This window comes from Sorex fumeus, unplaced genomic scaffold, assembly GCF_029834395.1.
Source record: "Sorex fumeus unplaced genomic scaffold, SorFum_2.1 ptg000081l, whole genome shotgun sequence".
Classification (NCBI taxonomy): Eukaryota; Metazoa; Chordata; class Mammalia; order Eulipotyphla; family Soricidae; genus Sorex; species Sorex fumeus.
The window spans coordinates 17,458,599-17,481,296 of record NW_026606138.1 but is presented as its reverse complement, the minus strand read 5'-3'; the positions used below and the strand labels follow the sequence as shown (position 1 = coordinate 17,481,296).

The following is a 22,698-nucleotide window of genomic DNA, read 5'->3' as shown; positions in this document are numbered from 1 at the left end:
AGAGAATAATCTTGGTCCTGAGCCCTCTGTGTGTTTGCCTATGGATGCGTCTGTGTTCAGGGTGAAGTGGGCACTGATTATACCCCAGTGGAGTCTTTTAAGGAAGGATTTTGGGCAGGTCAGGAATAAGCAAAGGAATCGAGTGTAGGGAGTTTCAGAAAAAGACTCTGGGTATTCCATAGGTTAGAGAATGTTGCGGTGTTTCCATGATCCACAGGTTCTCAGAGATTGGCCTCCTGGACCATGCCTGTTCTAAGTCCTGCTTCTGCTCACGAGCCTCCCAAGAGGACAGACGAGCCTTTCTTCACAGTGGACTGCATCCTCTCCCTGAGACAGAGATGGGATAGTTTCTGCGGCCTGCCCCTCCGGAGTAGCTGGGCTGAAGAGTCTGCCGAATGAAGCCATGTAACCACCCCTGGGAGAGAAGCTGAGGCCTGTAGTGGGGGGGAGGGGCGAGGACTTAACCCTTCCCCCCCAGACCCTCCCCTTCAGAGTTCACCCCAGCCCAGGATTTTGGACCAGGAGGAGAGAAACTGCGTATCGTTTTCATCTGTCTGATGTGCGATTCTCAATTTTGAAAGTGAAGTACTGACTAGGAGTTTTGACGATTTCCAGGGGAACAGTTGGAGCAAAGCAAAAAGGTAAGATGATATTTTGGGGTGTAGGGGTCTTGTAGAAGTGACCAAGCAGGCCTCGGGTCACTCCTGGTAGTAGGGGCCTGGCAGGGCTCTGCCTAGGGGTGCTGGGGGTCCAGAGCTACCCTAGCAGTGCTCCGGGGGCCGTGTGGAACTGGAGTGGGCCAGGCACTGACTCTGGGCCTGTGCATGCAGACTTGTGCTCCCGCCCTTTGAGCTCTGTCCTGGGTCCCCCGGTGTGAGCTCTTCTTTCATTCCCCACTGGAGAGCTTGCTGCTCCTCTCAGAAAGTGTGGAGGAGGGCCAGCATGACTACTTCCTTCCAAAGTCTCTGGTGAGAACCCTCCTTCTGATGGCCACACCAGCAGCTCCATCCCTTTCCTTGCTGTCCCAGTGCGGACTGTCCCTGCCTGTTCAGGCATGTTGAACGCTAGGAGCATGGCAGTTGTGAGATTAGGCCAGAGAGGATAAATGGAGCCTTGGAAGGAAGGCTTTGTAGGATTCCTTGTATACAATCCCGATACATTAGGATTCTGAGTCAGTGTGGGCCTGGAGAGGCTCGTCATAGGTTCCTCCAGCAGAGGTGGACTTCTGTACTTAGGGGAACTAATGGAAGAGAGCTGTCTTGGAGAGACAGAAGATGGTATAGATCAGTAGTTTTCTTTTTATTATTTTTGTTTTGGGGCCACACCCAGCAGAGCTTACTCCTGGCTTGATGCTCAGGGGAACCTATGGAGCACTAGAGGTGCAAGGCAAGTGCCCTCCCCACTGTGCTGTTGCTCCAGGTCACTGGACAGGTGCCTGTCCACTGGTTTAGGTACCCTGAGTCCTGAGCCGTTTCTGTTCCTTCCCTGGTGGGACCTTAGATCAGGACACCCTTAGGAAATGTCTCCACACCCAGAAATTACTCCTGGCGGTGCTCAGGGGACCATATGGGATGCTGGGAATTGAACCCGTTTGCTTGCAAGGCAAACGCCCCACCCACTGTGCCATTGCTCCAGCCCCCTAAATGCAGCTGTGAGTCAGAATTTACATTCTCCTTCTGCCAATCCAGGGTCCATCAGCTAGACTTAGCCTGCCTCTTCCTTTAACCTGAAACCTGGAGTGATTCATGTCCCACGTTCTTCATTGGTGGTTCCAGGAGCAAAGGAAAGAGGAGGGATGGTTTGCAGAGATTCTGTGACCCTATTGGGATCAAAACAGAATCACCCTGGTTGGACTCTGTCTGTGATGATAGCATAGAGTCAAGCCCTGAATTAGGAGTGAGATGCTCTCATTGGATTTGGGAAAGCGTCGACAGCCCTTCATGAGAAGTCTGGCCTGCATTGTTCCTGTAGCCATGGACCAAGACCTGGGAACTCATAGTTATGGGTGAGGTGCCTGAGTCCTGGGAGTGCTGACATGGTGTTTCAGGCTCTGCCGCATGCCTCTATTTTTTAAATTTTGATTTAATTTTATTTTTATAAAGTAGTTCATACAATTTGACTATATTTAATATTTGAACACCAATCTCACCACCAATACACCTTCCTAACTACCATATTTTGGGTGTTTCCATCCGGAACCTCAACCCTTGCCCCAAAGCGGAACCAAAATAGTTTATTTTATATTGTTTGTTATGAACCACTGAAAATGCTCCAAAAAAGTTTTCTTAGAGGAGAGTGTGTGAAGATTGTTGTATTTTACCCAGGGGCCATTAAGCCTTTCTATAAGAAATTACTAATATGTTGTTAAGGGTTGAGCCTTGTGTGTGTGTGTGTGTGTGTGTGTATGTGTAATATTTGTAAGAATATATTTTCATCTAAGATTGGTTGCCTTCTACCTTAAACCCCATCGAATGTGGTGTGCTGTTCTTGGAGTGGGGAGAGTGGTGTGAGGTATGAGATGTCCAGGGATAGGTTTACTCGTGGGTGAGTCTCGGCCTGAGTGTGTGGAGAGTGGCCATGAACATGGTGGAAGTTGAGTTCTGGAGGTTTTCGACTGCAGAGCTGGGTCCCTTGGGACAGAGAGGGGCCTCACTCACCCCCTCCAGGGTGTCCAGAATGAAACAGCCTGGTGCAGGGTCTGGCTGCATGGCTGTGGCAGTGTCATTTGATGCTCTCTTCTGAGAGAGAAGAACAGTGAGTCTCTGGAATGTGGTCATTGGTGGAGATTATCTGGCTCCAGCCAGAGGTGGCTTGTGGGGGTAACTGCCAAGTTGCTGGAAATGAGGACATTGGCGAAGGTCACCCGTTCCCAATTCCATTGAACCTGGAGTTTTCAGTCGCAAGTTCCGCATACCTGGGTTTTCCACAGATTCACTTATGGGCGAGGCTCGGCCCAAGCGTGTGGAGAGGGACCGTGAGCATGGCAGAGGTTGAGTTCTGGAGGTTTCCGGCTGCTGGGGGCAGGTCCCTCTGGGTGCCCGGAATGAAACGGCCTGGCGCAGGCTCTGCCTCGTGGCTCTTAAAACAGAGTGGCTTGGCCAGTGAACCTGAGAGAGGGGGTGGGGAGCGCGGGAGTTGGAGAGCCGGAGTGCAGTACGGACAGGGAATGCCGTGTCTTGGAGCGAGCACTTAGCCTTCTTTCCATGCCACTTTTCTCTCTACTCTTTCATATTTGGGGGCCACACCTGGCCACGCTCAGGGCTGACTCCCTGGCTCTGAACTCAGGGATCAACTCCTGGCCAGGCCTAGAGCACCTTTAGGGATCAAACTTGGGTCAGTCACCTGGAAGCCAGTGTCCACCCCGTTGTACTATCTCTCCAGGCCCGCTCTCCTGCTCATTAAGGTGACAGTTTACAGACTGACATCTCAGAGTACTTTTTAATTTAATTTTTGTTTTGTTTTTGGATCACACCCTGCAATGCCTAGGGGGTTACTCCTGACTCTGCACTCAGGAATTTTTCCTGACGTTGTTCCGGGGATCATATGGGATGCCGGGAATTGAACATCCTTGTGCAAGGCAAACGCCCTACCCTCTGTACTATCGTGTTAGCCCCTATTTTTAAATTTTGTCATTGTTTGGTGGTGCTGGAGATTGAATCCATGACCTTGTCCCTGCAAGCCTCTCTCTCTCTCTCCTACCAATGAGCTCGCTGCTGATCTTGCCCATTAGATTTTTTGTTTTTTTTCAGGCCCTCTTCCTTTCCCCTCACATCTGTTCAGAGTTCCTGTCTCACTTCATCTCCTCTCCTGGTAATTCAGTTGACAATGTTGTGCTGGCACAAGCCGCGAATGAAGAGACAGCTCAGAATAGGGTAGTGAATTTATTAGAAACTCCATGCTAAGGACCCCCAAATCAAAAGAGAAAGAAACTTGAAGCCTCGTTTGCTGAGCGGGTTTCTTTTATTCTCTTAAGAGTGGGCTACAAACACATACATTCTCATTAGTGAAGTAAGGAATACAGAGGTAGTAAGCAAAAGAAAAACAATTAATGCATCCTTTCCACATGGTAGGACCTTTAGTTGCCCAAAGGAAAAACAGTGTTAGTAATATCTTGCCCATGTGATGTGGCCTTCATGTGCCACCTCCCATGCACTCCCATAAATCTGGCAGACCCGGTGCACCTCTATAAATCTGCTGGGCTTGTGGGCTCTGTTGATTGGGATCATAAAAAGAATGCTTCTTCCTCCCGTCTCTTGTTTAGGTTTTTTTGTTGTTGTTGTTGGTTTTTTTGGGTCACACCCCGGCAATGCACAGGGGTTACTCCTGGCTCTGCACTCAGGAATTACTCCTGGCAGTGCTCAGGGGACCATATGGGATGCTGGGAATCGAACCCGGGTTGACTGCGTGCTAGGTAAATACCCTACCTTCTTTTTTTTTTTGCTTTTTTGGGTCACACCCCAGCAATGCACAGGGGTTACTCCTGGCTCTGCACTCAGGAATTACTCCTGGCGGTGGTCAGGGGACCATATGGGATGCTGGGAATCGAACTTAGGTCAGCCGCATGCAAGGCAAACACCCTACCCGCTGTACTATTGCTCCAGCCCCAGTGCCCTACCTTCTGTGCTATTGCTCCAGCCTCCCCTTCTCTTGTTTAACCTAGGGGTCAGTTTCAGTCTCCCAATCCCCATTACGTCTTAGTTCTCATTACAGTTTCATATTTCTCATTACATACAGTTTCTTATTTGTAATTTTTTGTCATTATAGGCAAGACACATTCTTGGAGAGGTGTTGAATATTTTGATAGAGAGCGGGTGATGGTCACCTTGGAGAGGGCTGGAAATTTGGCTCCTAGAGACCAGTGAGATAGGACACCAGGGAAGGCCTTGCACATGGCTGACCTGCCTCAATCCCCAGCATCCCACAAGTCCCACCAGGACCCCTGAATGAAGAGTCTGGAGAGCCCTGCTGGGTGTGACCCAAAAACCAAAAGGAAAACAATCTTCGAGGATCACTTTTCTCTTTCACTTGCTATGTAATACCTCTGTCTCACATTGACTGGGAAGGTAGTAACAACAAGGCTATTTGCAAACTGAAAGTCATGCGTAAATGACATAGGTTCCCCATCCATCTCCTTTCTGGGATGGGTCCTTGACCCCCCAGTGGCCTGAGGGCTGGGCAGGCAGGCATGGACAGGGTCTCTGGCCTTTGTGTAGTCACGAGGTTAGGGTAGTCCCTTTGAGGCTGGATTCTACTTTATTTGGGCAGGGACACACCTAGCTCAGGGTCACTCTTGGTGGAACTCAGGACTAGGGATGAGCCCAGGTCAGCCACCTGCAAGACAAGTGCCCTCCCTGCTGTGCTGTCTCTCTGGCTCTGGGTTTCTTGAGAATGTGGCGATTTTCAGGGACATGTCACCTTCCCTAGCCAGAGTCTTGTGCAGACTTTTTTTTTTTTTTTTTTTTTTTTGGTTTTTGGGTCACACCCCGGCAATGCACAGGGGCTACTCCTGGATCTGCACTCAAGAATTACTCCTGGCAGTACTCAGGCTGATGTTGGTGGGCCCCACGAATAGCTTATGTGAATAGGAAGGAGAAGGACAGTCATTTTCTCCCTATCCGCCTCTGCCACCGGGACTCAGGATTACTGGATTCTTATCACGCCTCACAGAAAGGAATTTCAGGGGTAGACAAGTAGCAAAGTAAAACAGATTTTATTTGGAGGTTTTTGAAGGGCAGGGGGAGGGGGGGGCAGAGAGAGAGAAAGAGAGAGAGAGAGAGAGAGAGCACTCTTCCTCAAAAAAATGGTGTGCTCCTGGGGCATCTTTGCATCCCTCTTTATTTGTTTTTTGGGTCACAACCGGCAGTGCTTAAGGCTAACTCCCGTCTGCTGGGGGATGCTGGGGAAGTGGGTATACACACACACTTCCAGTGATGTTTGCAGATCCAGAGGTGTTTGGCAACTTTGAAAATGTACCCAGTAGTGTTGGGATGGGCTGTGTGGTGTCAGGAATCAGACTTGGATCCTCTTGACTACAAGGCACATACCCTTGCCCCTGCTTTCCTGGTCTTTCCATGACTCATGTCTTTGTATATTCTCTTTTTTGTTTTGTTCTTGTTTTGGGGCCACACTGCCAGGGATCACTCCTGGCAGGGCTGAGGGTGATCATATGGATTACCAGGGACCAAACCCGGATCGGCCACATGCAAGGCAAGTTTCCTGCCTGCCGTCCTTCCCCTCTGGTCCCTTCATCTGTTCTCTTTTCTTTGCTCTTAGTGTTCTCTGAGTTGCTTTGGGAGGTCAGGAAATTTGGAGGAGGAGGAGGAGAGGGGAGGATAACTCTGAAAACATTGCTGCTATGTTTTCTGATGGTTTTGAGCCAGTATTTGGCTTACATACATGTTCAGAGCCTGAATTCTTTTCAACTTCTGACAAAGTTCCAGCGTGTCTTGGCCCTGGTTTCAGGGAGAACCATTTTCTGGAATAATGTTCACTTTCTCTTCTCTCCCTGCAGTCCTCTGAGGAGGGTAGGGCACAGGACAGAGTTTTGCCCCTTCTCTCTTATCATGTCACCAGAATTTCCTGTTCCTTCCATTGTCACTGAATCCAGTCCTTATTCCATCTCCAGATGTTAGCAAAGGACTGCTGGCTTTTCCCTGCCGTCTTCCATCAAACTTTCTCCTGGAAACCACTAGCTAGAACCATGTACCTTTTTTCTCCACATTAGTTTGACAGCTCACCCTGGGTTTCTTCTTGCCTCTCAGAACAAAGTTTGGCACTTGCTTCCATTCAAGAATTCTGTTTATCTCAGTTCTCTAGCTAGGCCCTTGCTTTATTTAATTTTGGTCTCACAGGAGCGGGACGGGGAGGAGGGGTAACATCAAGTGGTGCTCAGCGCTGACTCTTGGCTGTCTCTATGCAAGGAACCTTGGGGTGCTGGGAATTGAATCTGGGCCAGCTACATGCTAGGCAAATGCCCTGCCTGCTGTATTACCTCTCTGGTCCCCTATCAAGAGCTTCCTTGCTGTGTCAGCTGTCCTCACTCTGCTCTGGACAGTTCTCCTTTGGTTGTTCTGGTAGTCTTGGATTGTAGTGATGGGTTGTGACTTCAGGTTCTGTTCCTCATGGAACAGATGGAGAAGGATTAGAGTTAGAGTTGGGAGTCTGCATCCAACCAATGGTTCTCTCCCCATTTCATCCTTTTCAGTCTGCCTTGTTCTTGATCTAGGTAGTTCTTGATACCTTTGTTTGTTTTGTTTTGATTTTTTTTTTTTAATTTTGGACCACATGCAAGGCACTGTTCAAGGCTTACTCCTACTTCTTTTTTTTCTTTTTGGGCCACATCTGGTGGTGCTTATGGGTTACTCCTGGCCCTGCACTAAGGAATTAATTACTCCTGGCAGTGCATGGGGAACCATAAAGGATTGCAGGGAGTGAACCCGGGATAGCCTTGTACAAGCAAGCACCCTACCCATTGTACTAACTCTGTGGCCCCTTCCTCCTACTTCTGGCTCTGTGCTCACTTCTGGCGGTGCTCAGGAAACTGTATGGGGGAGCTTGAGATCCCTGCTGTCCACGTGTAGGGCAAGCATCTTCCCTGCTCTCAATCCCCTTGTCACTTTCAATATTTCCCTGTACTTTTAGGAACCATTATTGTTTCCACCTTTGCCTGGACACAAAATTTGAGCATGTAGGCCTCCTAGCTCCCCTTCACTGGGAGAAAGAAGCTTCGAGAGCAGAGCTGCAGACAGCAAGCCCACTGGCCTGCACTCAAGCATGGCCTCAGGCTTCTTGCAAGTCAGTGCAGTCAGGTTAGCCTGAGAGTTGGACACATGCACACATATATGTGTACTTCTGTAGATATACACATGCACGCATCTATCCTCACTGCTGTGTTGACTGTTCTCATGCTCCTTTGGCCCGAGACCCAGCTTCCAGTTACTGCTACTCTAGGGCACAAAGGAGTGGCCACCACCTTGGCCTGCAGATTGCCTGGGTGGATGGGCTTCCCCTGAGCTCCACTGGGTCCCGGCTTCTGCCCCAGACTGCTCTTACCACAGCCTATGGGGCACTCTGAGAGCTGGGTTCTGGCTTGGGGAGGCCTCTGTGCAACTTTTTGTTTTCACCTCACCCCCAAGCCCCGGGCCTCAGGGCCTACTGGCCTGCTTAGCATTTCTCTAAACTGTTGTCTCATTCGGGGCTTCATGTACAAATGAGTCAGGGCATGAAACCAAATGACCCCTCCTACACGGTGCCCTCTGCTCTGTTCCCTGACACAGAGAGGGACTCTTGGGCCCGTAGAGACCCTGGTCACGGGTAGGGCCAACCGTGCTCAGCTCGGAAAGTCCATGCCCCTGCCTTCTAAGAGGGTGTGAAAGCCCATGATTCAAGTCTTAACTTCTTAGGCTGGGAGGGTCTGGTGACAGTGCCCTTTATCTAGATCCAGCAGCTCTCACTCCCACCCTGCCCCCAACGAGGAGCAAAACAAAAAAAAAAAAAAAGAGGAAGAAATCAAACAGCAGCTGGTTGTCCCTGCCATTGCCAGCAGGTGTTTCCCCGCCTGCCCCACTTCTCTTTGGCACCCTGCTTCCTGTTTCACGTCCCGGTACCTCATGTCACTGCCTCCCCCGCCCCCCATGGCCCGACCCAAAACATTATTAGGGTGCCCAGCTGCTTTGCCGTGGGTTTGGTGAATGCGCCACGGTGATGGCAGCCAGGACAGGCAAGGGCTCCTAAAGCTCCCCTGCATCGCCCCCCACTTTGGACTCTTGACTGGGTGTGTGTGTGAGGGGGGGGGAGTCATACAGAGGACCGTGGCCTGTGGTGGCCCGACCCAAAACATTATTAGGGTGCCCAGCTGCTTTGCCGTGGGTTTGGTGAATGCGCCACGGTGATGGCAGCCAGGACAGGCAAGGGCTCCTAAAGCTCCCCTGCATCGCCCCCCACTCTGGACTCTTGACTGGGTGTGTGTGTGGGGGGGGGGGTCGTACAGAGGACCGTGGCCTGTGGTGGGGTTGCTGGGGGGCTCCTGGGAACTGCTGCATCCACAGTGCCTTCGGAAGTGGGAGGCCTGGGAAACTTTGGGTACCAGGGGAGCGGCTGACAGCTGAGAGTGGGCAAGGAGGCGGTCGGGGGAGAAGCCGCGGCCGGCGCCGACCCGGCAGGCCCCGCCCGGACCTGGTCATTCTCCGCCCCTCGGCTCCGCTCCCGGTTCGCCCTGGCCGGCTCCGGCCACGCCCTGCCCCGCCCCCGAGCCGAGTCGACCACGCCCTTCCCAGCCGGCCCCGCCCCCGGTCGGCCCCGCCCCTCCCGCCGGCCCCGCCCCCGCGCTCCCCGGGGAAGGGCCACGTTGCCGCCTGGCAGCCGGTCGCGGAACGCGCTCGGGGTCCGGCGGTCACGGGCCGCCGGGCTGTTGCTCTCGGGCCGAATTCGGCGTCGGGAGGTGGGTTGGACGCGGTGAGTAGGGACCTGGGACGCCGGCGCCCCTCGGCGGCGGGGCCGTCCCAGGAAGGGACGGGGCTCGGGCCGGGAGGGGCGCGGGGCCCGCAGGGGGCAGCTGCCGGGGCCGGGGAAGGGAGACTGTGTGGCCCGAGGAGGGCCGTGCGGGGTGTCCGGTTCGGCCCCCGGGGTGCCCCGGGTACGGGGCCGGCTACTCTAACCCCTTCACTGGAAGGCAGGACCCGGCGCCCAGACGCGGAAGAACTGCGTGCAGACTGGCGAGAAAACTTTCCTGCCTGCTTGCTGCCGCCGCAGCGTGGAGGGTGGGCATTGCCGGCGGGGCCACGTCCTGCACAGAGGCGGGCGGGGAGCGCGGGGCCCGCTCGCCTGCGTCCCCTCCCGGGCTAACCCCCTCCCGGTGGCCGTTGGCTTAAACCTCCGCTTCGGAACATGGAGATGTTGTCCAGCTGTGCTTTGTTTTCGTGGTGCTTAGCAAGTGGGTGAGGCCTGTTTTCTTAGGTGCCCGAATTCTGCAGTCCAACCCAGCCCGTCCCATTGGGCTCTCCTGGACCCCCATTTCTGCCCTTTCTTCCTGTGGTCTTGGGACAGGTTAATTTCAATCCCTTCGAGGACCTGGGTAATTGTCACCGTTCTCTTCGTTACAGACCAGGGTCCTGGGAACCGGATCAACCCACTTCCTGTGCTTAGAAGGGGACCCGAGTGGGTCAGGGAAATAGTTGGGGCATTGCAGAGGGGCGTTGCCAGTGCTTCAGAATTACCAGAATCACAGACATTCAGGCTTTTTTTTCCTGCTCTAGCCTCATCCTTCCCCAATTCCTTTTCCTTTTCCAGAATGAATAACCTGAATACCTTCCCCCTAGGTTTTATTCCCTAAAGCCCTTGAATTATTTAGTTGGTCTTCTCCAGCTTCCTTTCAGATCTTCCTCTCCTGCTGAAATTATACAGCCTGGGACATGATACAGGAGTCCAGCAGGCTAGTAATGAAAGGGAAATAATTCACTTAGTTTTCCATTATGTGTGGGGTGTTCCGTCCTTCTGGATTAAAAAAGAAACAACTTTCTGTTGCTTATATTTGGGCCACACCTGGCTGTACTTAGGGCTTCCTCCTGGATCTGGGCCCAGGAATCATTCCTGGTGGGCTCCAGGGACCACATGGGTTGCCAGGAATCAGACTTGGGTCTGCCCTGTGCAAGGCAAGCACCCTCCCTGCTCTGCTCTTGTTCTGGCCCCATCTTTCTGGAGTTTTAGACCCAAGTTTGGAACATGCTAAGCGAGATTGCGATAAAAAGGGAAAAGTCTAGCCCCACCACCCCTACCCCCAACTCCCTGTAATTTAAAAAATCTAAGACTTCTGGGAGTGCTCACCAGGGGAAGCTGATTGTCTGCTGTTCTCTTGCAACCTAAGAAACTTTTTCTTTAAAAAAAAAATCAGAGTGGGGACTAGCTGAGAATACCAGGAAATCAGATTTAGGAAGGAATCACCCAGCTCCAGCAGCCCTTCCTATAAAGAAATTCAGACCCATAGCCATGACTGGGGCCTGTCTCGCCCCTTGGGCTTGGGCACCCTGGATTTGGGCTGAGGGTTTTTGCATGTTAAGAAGATTCACTCCTCACCTCCCACCAGTGTACAGATGTCTTTGTACTCTGTGGCGTATAACAGCTGTGTCCTATGTAATGAATTGTGAGAACTCTCCAAGTCAAAACCAGTGTGAGTCTGTGCCTTGCAGGCTAATGTCATTAAAAACAAAACAGCGTGGGGCACTTGCCTTTTGCACAAGCCTCCTGACCCAGGTTGCACCCCATATGGTCCCCGAGCCCACCAGAGTGATCCCTGAATGCAGAGCCAGGAATAAGTTCTGGGTATTTCCAGATATGGCCCCTAAAACCAAAAAAAAACAAAATGAAAAAGAAGGGAAGGTGTGGCACACTGTATTCTTTTCCCAAAGGCCACATCCACAAACCCCTCCTAAATACAGTTAAATCTTGTCTGTTTCCCACCAAACATTGGGAACTGTGATTCTCTGCCCTTCAGTGTGCTTAGGAACCTCTGGTCCTCCAAGAACTGCATGTCAGCAGAAGTGATCCAGGCTGGACCTTGAGTCTCTTCACGGGGCTTGCTTGCTCTCTTGGGGCTCTCATCTTGGAGCCTGGCCAGTGTGGCTCCAAGAAATCCTGAGGCCATGAGAAAATCTCGACTGGTGGGAGTTGGAGAGGGCACTTACCTTGCACACGGCTGAGACCTGAGTTTGATCCCCAGCACCTCATATGGTCCCCTGAGCCCAGCCACCTACTCACAGTATACCTGGCTCGGCAGGCACCTTTGCCCATGTGGACAGAGGCCTTCAGCGGAGTTGGCCCAGGTCTTCCTATTGCTGTCAGATCCTCCCCGCCCTTTTCACACTCCAGACCAGTAGCAGCAGTGAGGGGGTAAAGGTTGCCGATGCTTTAAGCCAGGAAGCGATTTCCTCATTCAGCAGTAGATAGCTAATGAGGAAGTGAGTCTGGGTGGAAGCACCGCCTCCAGATTGGGACTTGGTGGCTGAGCACAGGACAGGAAGAATATCTGCCAGTGTGAGGGTTTTTTGTTTTGTTTTTTGGGCCACACCCGACAGTGCTCAGGGTTTGCTTCTGGCTCAGGGATCACTCATAGCTGTGCTCAGAGGGACCAGAAAGGGTGCCAGGGATTGAATCCTGGTCAGCCACGTGCAAAACAAGCACCTTCCTGGCTGTACAGCCGCTCTGACCCTGCCAGTGTTTGTTAAGACTGCTTTGATTGTCTCACTGAGGTTTTCAGGTTCTTTCTGCTGCATTAACAGATCGCCCCCACATCAAGTGGCTTACAACCTCAGAGTTGTTTAATTCCTGGTTTGAGGTTTTTTGGATTTTGGGTTTTGGGCGACACCCACCAGGGCTCGGGGCTTCCTCCTGGCTCTGTGCTCAGAGATCACTCCTAATGGGGTTCAGGGGACCCTCTGAAGTGCTGGGGATCGAACTCAGATCAACTGCATTGCAAGGCAAGCGTCCTCCCGCTGTGCTATCACTCCAGTCCCATCAGTGCTTGTTAAGGCTACTTAAATTCTTAAATTAAATTAAAGAACCTGTTTCAGGTTCTTTCTGCTGCATTAACAAATCACTCCCAAATCGAGTGATGGTTTATACCCCCCAGAGTTGTTTGATTCCTATCAGTTGTCTGATTTTTTTTGTTTTGTTTTCATTTTTTGGGCCACACTTGCTAGGGCTCGGGGCTTCCCCTGGCTCTGTGCTCAGGAATCACTCCCTGTGGGTCAGGGGATCCTGTGTAGTGCTGGGGATTGAACTGGGTCAGGGGCATGTAAGGCAAGCGTCCTCCCTGCTGTGCTGGTCTCTTCGTGAAGCTGCAGCGAGACCCAGCTGAGGTAGGGATCTGCCTGGAAGGGTTCTTCCTGGGCTTGGTGCTTCATCCTGGCTGTCTGCTAGGACTGAAGCTGAGGTTGTGAGCTGCTGTACCTGTCAGTGCTCTGTCCGTGTGGCCTGGGCCGGCTGACCTTGGTCACCGGGTTCCAGCAGCACACCTGAAGGTGGAATTTCTCAGGTGGAAGCAGCTTTGTCATGTTGCAGGAACTAAACTTACAAGTTACAGGTCACGTTCTCTGGCATTGCAGTTCAAAAAGAAGAAATTTGGCTTCCCCAGGGGGAAGGGCTCTTACCTTGCACACAGTCCACCTTGGTTCGATCTCCAGCACTTGTATGGCACCCTGAGTACTGCCAGTAATCATTCCCAAGCATCGCTGGGTGTGTGCCCCCCCTACCCCCCCCCCCCAAAGAAATCCCTGTGGCCAGCAGTGGGTTCGGTGGTGTAGAGTACTTGCCTTGCATGTCTCAACAACCTGAGTTTGCTTGCTTTCTGGTGCCACATGGTCCCCTGAGTGCCGTGGGGTGTGGCCCCCAAACAAAAACAGAACATTCTAAAGTGGGAACAGAGGGAACAGAGGATTCCCTCCGCCCCCCAAACTTCCAAGAGGAAAGAGTGTGGTGTCACTGTGTGGGATTAGGGCGCGTAGGTCACCTTTGGGAAACAGAACCCTTCCCTTACTGGCTGAGTGAATCGTACAACAGTCTTCTCTCCAGCCTCTGGGACTTTACACCTGCACCAGTCACTGTGATGGGCTCAGAGGTCATGGAGCCTTTTCTCCTGAGAGCCTCAGAATCTGCCGTCCCAGATCTCTTACAGTGTGGATAGGAAAGACAAGAAGTGTGGACAGATGCCCGTGGACAGGCAGGTCTGGCTCTACCTGGCATGTCACAGAAGGACTCACTGGAACGGGCTGATGTGAGGAGTGGGCTTGGGGCAGAGACTGGCCAGAGCAAAGACATGGGAGTGTCCAAGTAGACTGGGAAAATGCGTCACTGCTGAGACTAACACATGATGTGCCTTGTGCTTCATGGTTGGAAAGTATGCTGGAGTTAGCTCGTTGTGTGGGCCCCGTGGGTTCCTGCAGGAAAACTGGACCTATATTCCGTGGTCTGTGGCCACCTCTGTGGTGCTTTAGGTCACCACTGAGAGCAGGTGAATGTTGTAATCAGGTAAATACTGAAAGGAATGCTCATTGCCTCTGGGAAGGTGGCACTGTGGGAAAGGGACACAGCGGGTCATAAGCAGCTACCTCAAGAGTTCAGATTAAAGTTTTTGGCTATGCTTTTTTTTTCCATACCCAGCGGTGCTCAGGGCAGACTCCTGGCTCTGTACTCAGGGACCACTCCTGGCAGGGCTCACGGGATGCTGTGTCCTATTGGGGATCGACTCTGGGTTAACCATGCACAAGACAAGCGCCCTATCCTCTTGTACAATCTGACTCCAACCCCCATTTATTTATTTATTTTTAAAGGGCTGTGATTTACAAAGTTATCAATAGTTCACTCTTAGACACACAGGGAGCGTGCGGCGAAGGGAAGTTGGCAGGTTCGGGGCAAGAGGTGATGCTAGAACACAGTGTTCTAGCGTCAGTCTCACCACCGGTGTCAGCTTCCCTCCACCAGTGTCAGTGAGTCCGCCCTCCCCCCCCCCCCCCCCCACACACACACATGCACACTTCCCCTCCTGCTACCTGGACTGGCACATTATAGTTTGGTGGGTGTAGGTGAGACCTTGTGGTTTCAGTGCTGTTGACGCTGGTTTGGATGCAGAGCTCCCCCACGGTACTGATGAACCTGAGGCGCCTGCCCCCTCTCTACTTCCCTTCTCATTTATCAACTTCCTTCCACCAGGGAAGGAAAAAAAATCAACAAGGGAGAGGAAATGAGCAGACACTTCTCAGATGAAGACAGGCAGATGGCCAATAGGCACATGAAAAACTTTTTCTTTTTTTTTTTTTTTAATGGGCCACATCTGGTGGTGCTCAGGGATCACTCCTGGTGGAGCTTGGGGGACCCATGGGGTTCCAGGGATCGAACCTGGATTGGCCATGTGCAAGGCAAGTGCCTTGCCTGCTGTCTACCAGCCCTCAAACCTTCTCTTCATAAGGAGAAAAGGTGAGGTTGGGGGGATTGAAGCTGGAAGTCATATAATGGCAGTGAGTGTATGTCTTATCTTTTCCATTTTCATTATTCTGAAATGGTTGAGGGCTGAAGATGTTTCCAGCATTGGGCATTTTACAGAAGTTAGACTGGGGCATTGCCCTGTAGTGTAAGGTAAGGAAGCTACCCCAGAACCCGGCATGTTTATTTCTGTAGCAAGATGTATGAACAGGCGTTCAGAGTGTGATAAATAAAGCCTATAAATAGGTTGGAATCAGGTCAGATTTCACCAGTGCGATTAGGTTTGGTTTTCCTGCCAAACGAGTGGAGGAAACTTGTGTCTTCCTGTGCTTTGGGTGTCTGGGATCTGCAGCATCCACCCAGAATCCAGTTTGCATGTCACAGGCCACTGTTTCCCTCATCCCTAGGACCCTGCTCTGCGACTCAGGCCACGCCTGTTCCTGCTCGGCAGGGAGCGTGCGGCGAAGGGAAGTTGGCAGGTTCGGGGCAAGAGGTGATGCTGTACAGACAAGTAGCCACCCCTCTGTTCAGACTCCCAGGGGAGGGGTCGGGACACACCTGCCGTGGGAGCTCAGCAGGGTCAGAAGCTGTGCCCTGCAGGACCCAGAGGACCTGGCCAGGGTCCTGGGGCTGCCTCTGGGGTTCAGGGCCCAGAAGAAAGTCACTAGGGTCTAGCCATGACAGCCTGGGGGTGGACCGTGCCATGTTGGTGCTGTCACATGCCACACACTGTTCTCGGCCTGTTTCCATGATCTCCTCCCCTCACAGCAGCCAGATGAGGCATTCGATTACAGTTTCCTGTCTTCGAGGTGAGAAAAATCACACCAGAAATGTGAAAATACTGGAGGTGATGCTGCACAGGGCTGGCGGCCATCTGGTGTGCCCTGATTCCCGGTGGCCAAGCCTTATCTGGGGGACAGACTCAGGACATGGGTTCCTGGACCAGGGAATACAGTGGGGAGGGGGCTGCTTTGCATACAGCTCGCCTGGAATGATCTCGACATCCCATAGGGGCCCCTGTACCTTGACAGGAGTGAGCCCAGAACTCCTGTTGGGTGTGACGACCACCCACCATCCCCCCAGCCCTCCAAAAAAAGCAAAGAAACAAATCATCCCTTTCTGGAGGTCGTTGCAGCCTTGGCTGGCCAGGGCTGACTCACTGGGTGGCTTGTCCCTCAGACACAGCCAACTGTGGAATGCCTCCGTGGGCCTGCACACACCAGGCCCTGCCTGCAGGCTGTGTGGAGAATCTGCAGTGGCAGCTCCAGTGCTGGGGTGTATCTTGGCAGGAGTAGTGGACCTGAGGACAGAGTCCTTGGTGAGCTCGGCGAGAGAAGGGGCCTGCTGAACCAAGGCAGGGGTTCTTGTGGGCCATTCCCTGTGATCCAGATTGACTAAAATATACCAGGCTTAGAATGATGGGTCTGGTGGGGACTGTTGAGGCTTAGGATCGTGGGTGTGGGCCAGCGAATACTAATTTCTGGGGTCCAGTAATGTCTTTCCCAATTCTTTAGAGTCAGGACAAGGGATGTAGCACCTTGGGGTTTTGCCTGCCCTCTGGGAGCTTGCTGGTCAGCCAGAGGCAGTCCTGCCCCTCTAGACCTGAGACCAACACTTCTGGTAAACACCATTTCTCCTTCTCTCCCTTCTCCCTTCCCTCTCTCCCTTGCTTCTATCCCTCCTTCTTTTCTTCCTGTTTGTGGGTCACACCTAGCAGTGCTCAGGGTTCACTCCTGGCTCTCTGTTCAGGGATTACTCCTGGCAAGCTCAGGGACCTTGTGAGGCACCAGGGATTGAGCCCAAGTCAACTGCATGCAAGGCAAGTGCCTTTCTTTCTTTCTTCTTTTTTTTTTTTTTTTGGTTTGGTCTTTTAGGGTCACACCTGGTGATTGTCAAGGGTTACTCCTGGTTCTACACTCAGGAATTACTCCTGGTCCTGGCAGTGCTCAGGGGACCTTATGGGATGCCAGGGATTGAACCCTGATCAGCCGCATGCAAAGCAAAGGCCCTACCCACACTGTACTATCACTGTGACCTCGAATGCCTTCTATACTATCTCTCCAGCCCCAGCTTGCTTATTTATTTATTTATTGTTCCTAAGTATTATTTTATTCTCCCACTGAACTACATTTTTTCTTTTATTTTCCTGTTGCTAGGCCTTTAGAGTGTTTCTAGCATCTCACAAGTCTAAAGGAAAGTGGTCTAAATATGTAAGCTTTCATTGTTCTTGGGAATATATAGTGGGGTGAGGGGAAGGGTCTGGGTCCTGGGTGGCAATGCACTTGAGCTGCTTCCAGCAGCATGGGGTTCCCAGCACTGCTCAGGGCAACAAGCAGTGCTGGGGATTGAGCCCAGGCTCTGCATATGGTGCAGTCTTGCTAGCCCTGGGTATATATGTATATGAAGAAGTGGACTTGCTGGGTTGTAGGATAACTGTTGAACGTTTTTTGCCTGCTCTATAAAAGGCCATTAGTTCCATTCCTCACAAAAATTACCTCACATGGAATTGCAAACCCCACTGTAAAAGGGAAAGAAAAGCCTTTGACTTCAAGTGAGGCAAAAATTCCTTTATACATAATGCCAAGAGCATGGTAAGTTTTTGAATGCCTGCCCATCTGATAAGTGAGAAATCTTTGTTTTTTGGGCCATAACCTGCCATATTCCAGGACTACTCTGAGGACCATATGGGGTGCCAGGGTCACACCCAGGCTGGCCACTTGCAAGGCAAGTGCCCTTCCTGCTCTACTATCAATCCATCTCTTCACTTGCATTTTTTCATGCATAAAGTTCAGTAACTTTTCATATGCCTTAAGGACCACTTAATTTTTAGTTTTTGGGTCACGCACAGTGATGGTCAGGGGTTACTCCTGGCTCAGCACTCAGGGACCACTGCTGGAGATGCTTCCAGGACCATATGGGTTGCAGGGCACTGGGCATTGTGTTGTCCAGGACTTTTCAACAAGAATGTTTGGTCTTGGGCTGGAGCAATAGTTACAGTGGGTAGGGCATTTGCCATGTAAGCAGCTGACCTGGGTTCAATCCCCGGCATCCCATATGGTCTCCCAAGCACTGCCACGAATAATAATTCCTGAGTCTGAGCCAGGAGTAACCCCTGAGCATTGCTGGGTGTCACCCAAAATGCAAGAAAACCAAAGAATGTTTGGTCTTTTCCTCCTTTGTTTTAAGTCTCTGAGGGTATGAACTCTGTTCTATATGTTGCCGACATTCCTCTCAGGCTGGCATTTGTCATTTGATTCAGCTTCTGGTGTTTTTTAGCTATGAAACCTTCTATTTATGTTTCATGTGAATTTGAATTGTCCTTGTAAGCCTTTCTAAATAAACCCAAGTTATGGAGGAACTGACGCATGTTTTCTTTGAGCAGTGCTGTTGAGTTACACTAGTTTATTTTTTTGGTTTTATTTATTTGGCTGTATCCAGTGGTTCTTGGTGGAGGCAGGGTGGCGGGGCGACTGTGTTGGCAGGATTCAGACCTGGGGTTCACACATGCAGGACACCTATGATCCAGCTCTTTGAGCCTTCTCTGGATCTGCTGCCTAATTGACTTTGTTGTTTTGAGGCCATACCCAGTGATATTCAGGGCTGACCCTGGCTCTGTGCTTAGGGATGAATTCTAGTAGCGCTCTGGGGACCATGTGGGAGCCAGGGATCAAACCATGTGCAAGGCAGGTGCCCTACCTGTTGTCCTATCACTCCTGCCCATTCTTTATAATTTTCAGTTTTGGGGCCACACCAGGTGGTGCTCAGGGCTCACTCCTGGCTCTGCACTCAGGAATCACTTCTGGCAGGACTCCAAGGATGCTCTGGGATACCAGGGATCAAACCCAGTTAGCTGCATGCAAGGCAAGCGCCTTCCCCACTGTCCTATTGCTCTGGCCCCCATCATGGGCTTTTCTTAAAAGGCGTATGTGTAAAGCTGACCAGATGGGCACCTCTGCACTTTGTCCAGTGAATGTTGGTCACAGAGAATCAGACAGACACATGGACTGTCCAAGCTTTTGGGTCACCTGGTCAGCCCTCAGTGGTCTCACAGGCTGACCATTTATTTGGCTCCATATGGGTGCTGCATCCTGGCTCTAAATACAGGAGCAGGATTTTAAGTTGACAGCAGCATTATGACAGTGAATGAGTGCGTCAGCTTTCAGGCTGGGGGTGTCACACAGCCACTTAGCAGGAGCCCTTAACCAGCAAAAATGTTTCAGCTTCCTGTTTTCTTTTGCCTATGTGTTTCCATCTAAACAACTCTAAACTCTTTTATTCTGTTCTTCCCTGGGCTTACAAGTTTGTTGCCCGTCTAGATCCTAATACCAAGGACTGTTCTGGCCTTGAGGGTGGGTTTTTGTTTAGGGGGGTGAGTAACCCACAGGCTATGACCAGTTTACACTTAGGAAACTTGGCCAGCATCCTGGCAGCCCCCACCATGCCACTTTTTGTTTAATTAATTGGGGTTTGGGGCCACATCCAATTAATTGGTGTACTGGGCATACTCCTGACTAGACTCTAAGATCCTTGATGGTGCCGGAGATTAAATCCAGGTCGCCCATGCAGGGCAAGCCGTGGCACTCCCAAAGGGTCCTGGGTCCTTCAGTCTTGCCCCGGTTTTCCTTGGAGGGAACTAAATTGACTCCTCTGCTCTCTTCTTCCCACCCAGGTGCAGGCTGCTCCCTGAAGCCAACTCGGAGGCAGCGTCCGGAGCAGTGCAGGTGGCTGGGTCCTGCGGCGTGCGTCCCCCGGTGGGGGCAGGATGCTGAAGAAGCAGTCGGCAGGCCTGGTGCTGTGGGGCGCCGTCCTCTTTGTGGCCTGGAACGCCCTCCTGCTGCTGTTCTTCTGGACGCGCCCCCCACCCAGCCCCCTGCCCGCCGGGGGCTCGCTGGACGGCGACCCGGCCGGGCTGGCCGAGGAGCTGATCCGCCTGACCCAGGAGGCCGAGCTGGAGCTGGAGCAGCAGCGGAGCCTCCTGCGGCAGATCCACGAGCAGCACGTGCGCTGGGGCCAGCAGCGGCGCCCGGCGCCCAGCCCGGCCCCGCCAGCCGCCCCTGAGACCGCGCCGCCTGCCGTGCTGCCCATCCTGGTCATCGCCTGCGACCGCAGCACGGTGCGCCGCTGCCTGGACAAGCTGCTGCACTACCGGCCGTCGGCCGAGCTCTTCCCCATCATCGTCAGCCAGGACTGCGGACACGAGGAGACGGCGCGCGTCATCGCCTCCTACGGCGGTGCCGTCACGCACCTGCGCCAGCCCGACCTCAGTGCCATCCCTGTGCCCCCAGACCACCGCAAGTTCCAGGGCTACTACAAGATCGCGCGCCACTACCGCTGGGCGCTGGGCCAGGTCTTCCAGGCGCGCCGCTTCCGCGCGGCCGTGGTGGTGGAGGACGACCTGGAGGTGGCCCCCGACTTCTTTGAGTACTTCCAGGCCACCTACCCGCTGCTGCGCGCCGACCCCTCGCTCTGGTGCGTGTCGGCCTGGAACGACAACGGCAAGGAGCAAATGGTGGACGCGGGCCGGCCCGAGCTGCTCTACCGCACCGACTTCTTCCCGGGCCTGGGCTGGCTGCTGCTGGCCGAGCTCTGGGCCGAGCTGGAGCCCAAGTGGCCCAAGGCCTTCTGGGACGACTGGATGAGGCGGCCGGAGCAGCGCCAGGGCCGCGCCTGCCTGCGGCCTGAGGTGTCCAGGACCATGACCTTTGGCCGCCGTGGTGTTAGCCACGGGCAGTTCTTCGACCAGCACCTCAAGTTCATCAAGCTGAACCAGCACTTTGTGCCCTTCACGCAGCTGGACCTGTCCTACCTGCGGCGGGACGCCTACGACCGGGACTTCCTGGCTCGGGTCTACGGGGCCCCGCAGCTGCAGGTGGAGGCTGTGCGGGCCAGCGAGCGCCAGGAGCTGGGTGAGGTGCGCGTGCAGTACACCAGCAGGGACAGCTTCAAGGCCTTCGCCAAGGCCCTGGGCGTCATGGACGACCTCAAGTCCGGGGTCCCCAGGGCCGGCTACCGTGGTATCGTCAGCTTCCTGTTCCGTGGCCGGCGTGTCCACCTGGCGCCCCCGCAGACCTGGACAGGATACGACCCGACTTGGAACTAGCGGCCCTCCCCCACCACCACCTCCCTTGCCATGGCACGGGCCGGCCACAGAAGCTGAGCCGTGTGTCCTCTTGGGTTCATTGATCTGTTTCTTTCTCTCTCTCTCTTTCTTTCTTTCTTTCTTTTTTTCTTTCTTTTTTCTTTCTTTCTTTCTTTCTTGCAGTGGCATTCGAGTGCACAGATGAGAAAGTGAGGGTTCTTCTCCATTCTCAGAGGTTGGGGGGGTGGGGCAGCGTCAGATCAGTGACTCCTTTCTGAAGTGTACTAGGCAGGGCGGGCTGAGGAGACCACCGTGTGGTCCAGGAGGTGCTTGAGCAGGTCGGGGTGCAAACCCCAAGTCTCCTTTGGGACGGCTGCAGAGAGGTTGGCCACTTGAATTCGTGGCCACCAGGCCCCTGGGCCTGGGTCTGAGCGCTCACCCACACCAGGCTTCCCCCTAATGAGGGGCTGGGGGGCAGCATTCCTGAGAAGCTGCATGTGAGTCAGACCGAGTTTCAGAAGTGTTGTGGGCCTGGTGGTCATCAGGGTTTACTTTCCATGTTTTTCCACATTATTCTTGACCTCATCTCATCCTTCTTCACAGCCCAGAAGTTTGAAATTCAAAGAGGTTAAGTATAGGGAAGGAAAAGCTTAACCTCTCATCTGGCTTGAGAGGAGGAGAGATTCCGAGAAGGGGGACGCCGTGTGTGTGTGTGTGTGTGTGTGTGTGTGTGTGTGTGTGTGTGTGTGTGTGTAGGGGTGGGGGCACCTGTCCACATCTCCCCCTGTTCCTGCCTCAGATACACAAACTTGTCTCTGCACCTGGTCCCATTGTTCTGGGAGGGCTTCCTGCGGGCTCAGTGGGAGAGAGGTTAGGTGCCCACCTGGGTCAGCCTCCTGCCCTGGCCAACACTTCCCCCCACTTCCCCTCCCCCCCCTGCAGTCCAGTCTGCCCATCTGCCCAAATTGGGTCCAGGTGGCCGCTCCGCAAGGCAACGGGTGCATTCTGGTTTCTTGCCTGACCTCAGTTCCCGGGAGAAAGGTGAAGCTACAGAATTATTTTCAAAAATAAAGGCCTCAATTGTCTGCAAAACGTAACGTGTGCGTGTTTATGTATGTAGGAGAAAACGGGGGGGGGGAGCGGTGAGGAGATGCGGAGGGGTGGGGGGTGGGCAGCCGGGAAGGAAGGAGGGCAGAGAAGGGAGAGAGGGCTCTGGGTGTGCTGCTCTGTGCTCTAGTGGATGGAGGGGGGGGGGGGGGGGCGTCGCCTTCTAGATCAGACATTTTCTGGGATGGTTTTTATTACTGTCTTTGTTATTTTGGAGTCATATCTATTGCTGCTCGGGGCTTACTCTGGCTCTGTGCTCAGGAATCACTCCTGGCAGGTTCAGGGGATCCTATGGGATGCTGGGGATCAATCTGGGTTAGCCATGTCCAAGGCAAGTGCCCTCCCTGTTGTGCTATCGCTCTGGTCCTCTCCTGTGACCAGTCCTTGTGTTCCACAGAACTGATACCCTGCTGACTCACCAACACGTGCCAGCACATGGGCGCCCCCCTATGACCCAGTTCCTGGAGTCACCTGTGTGTATTTCTATTCTTCACATACTAGCAAGGCAGCCCACTTTGCTCACATTGTTACAGAAATCTGAC

General features: G+C 53.0%; 1 protein-coding gene across 2 annotated transcripts; it reads left to right on the top strand.

Annotated features, from left to right (window-relative positions):
- Window positions 1–268: 268 nt before the first annotated feature.
- On the top strand, window positions 269–22,135 carry MGAT1 (alpha-1,3-mannosyl-glycoprotein 2-beta-N-acetylglucosaminyltransferase). 2 transcript variants are annotated; one of them, XM_056130645.1, is made up of 2 exons: window positions 269–641; window positions 19,640–22,135. In XM_056130645.1, the coding sequence occupies exon 2, from the start codon at window positions 19,733–19,735 to the stop codon at window positions 21,068–21,070; it is 1,338 nt and encodes a 445-aa protein (XP_055986620.1). In that variant the 5' UTR covers window positions 269–641; window positions 19,640–19,732; the 3' UTR covers window positions 21,071–22,135. The 2 variants fall into 2 exon arrangements, with proteins under 2 accessions (XP_055986620.1, XP_055986621.1); XM_056130646.1 differs by lacking the exon at window positions 269–641 and adding an exon at window positions 9,322–9,453.
- The last annotated feature ends 563 nt before the right edge of the window (window positions 22,136–22,698 follow it).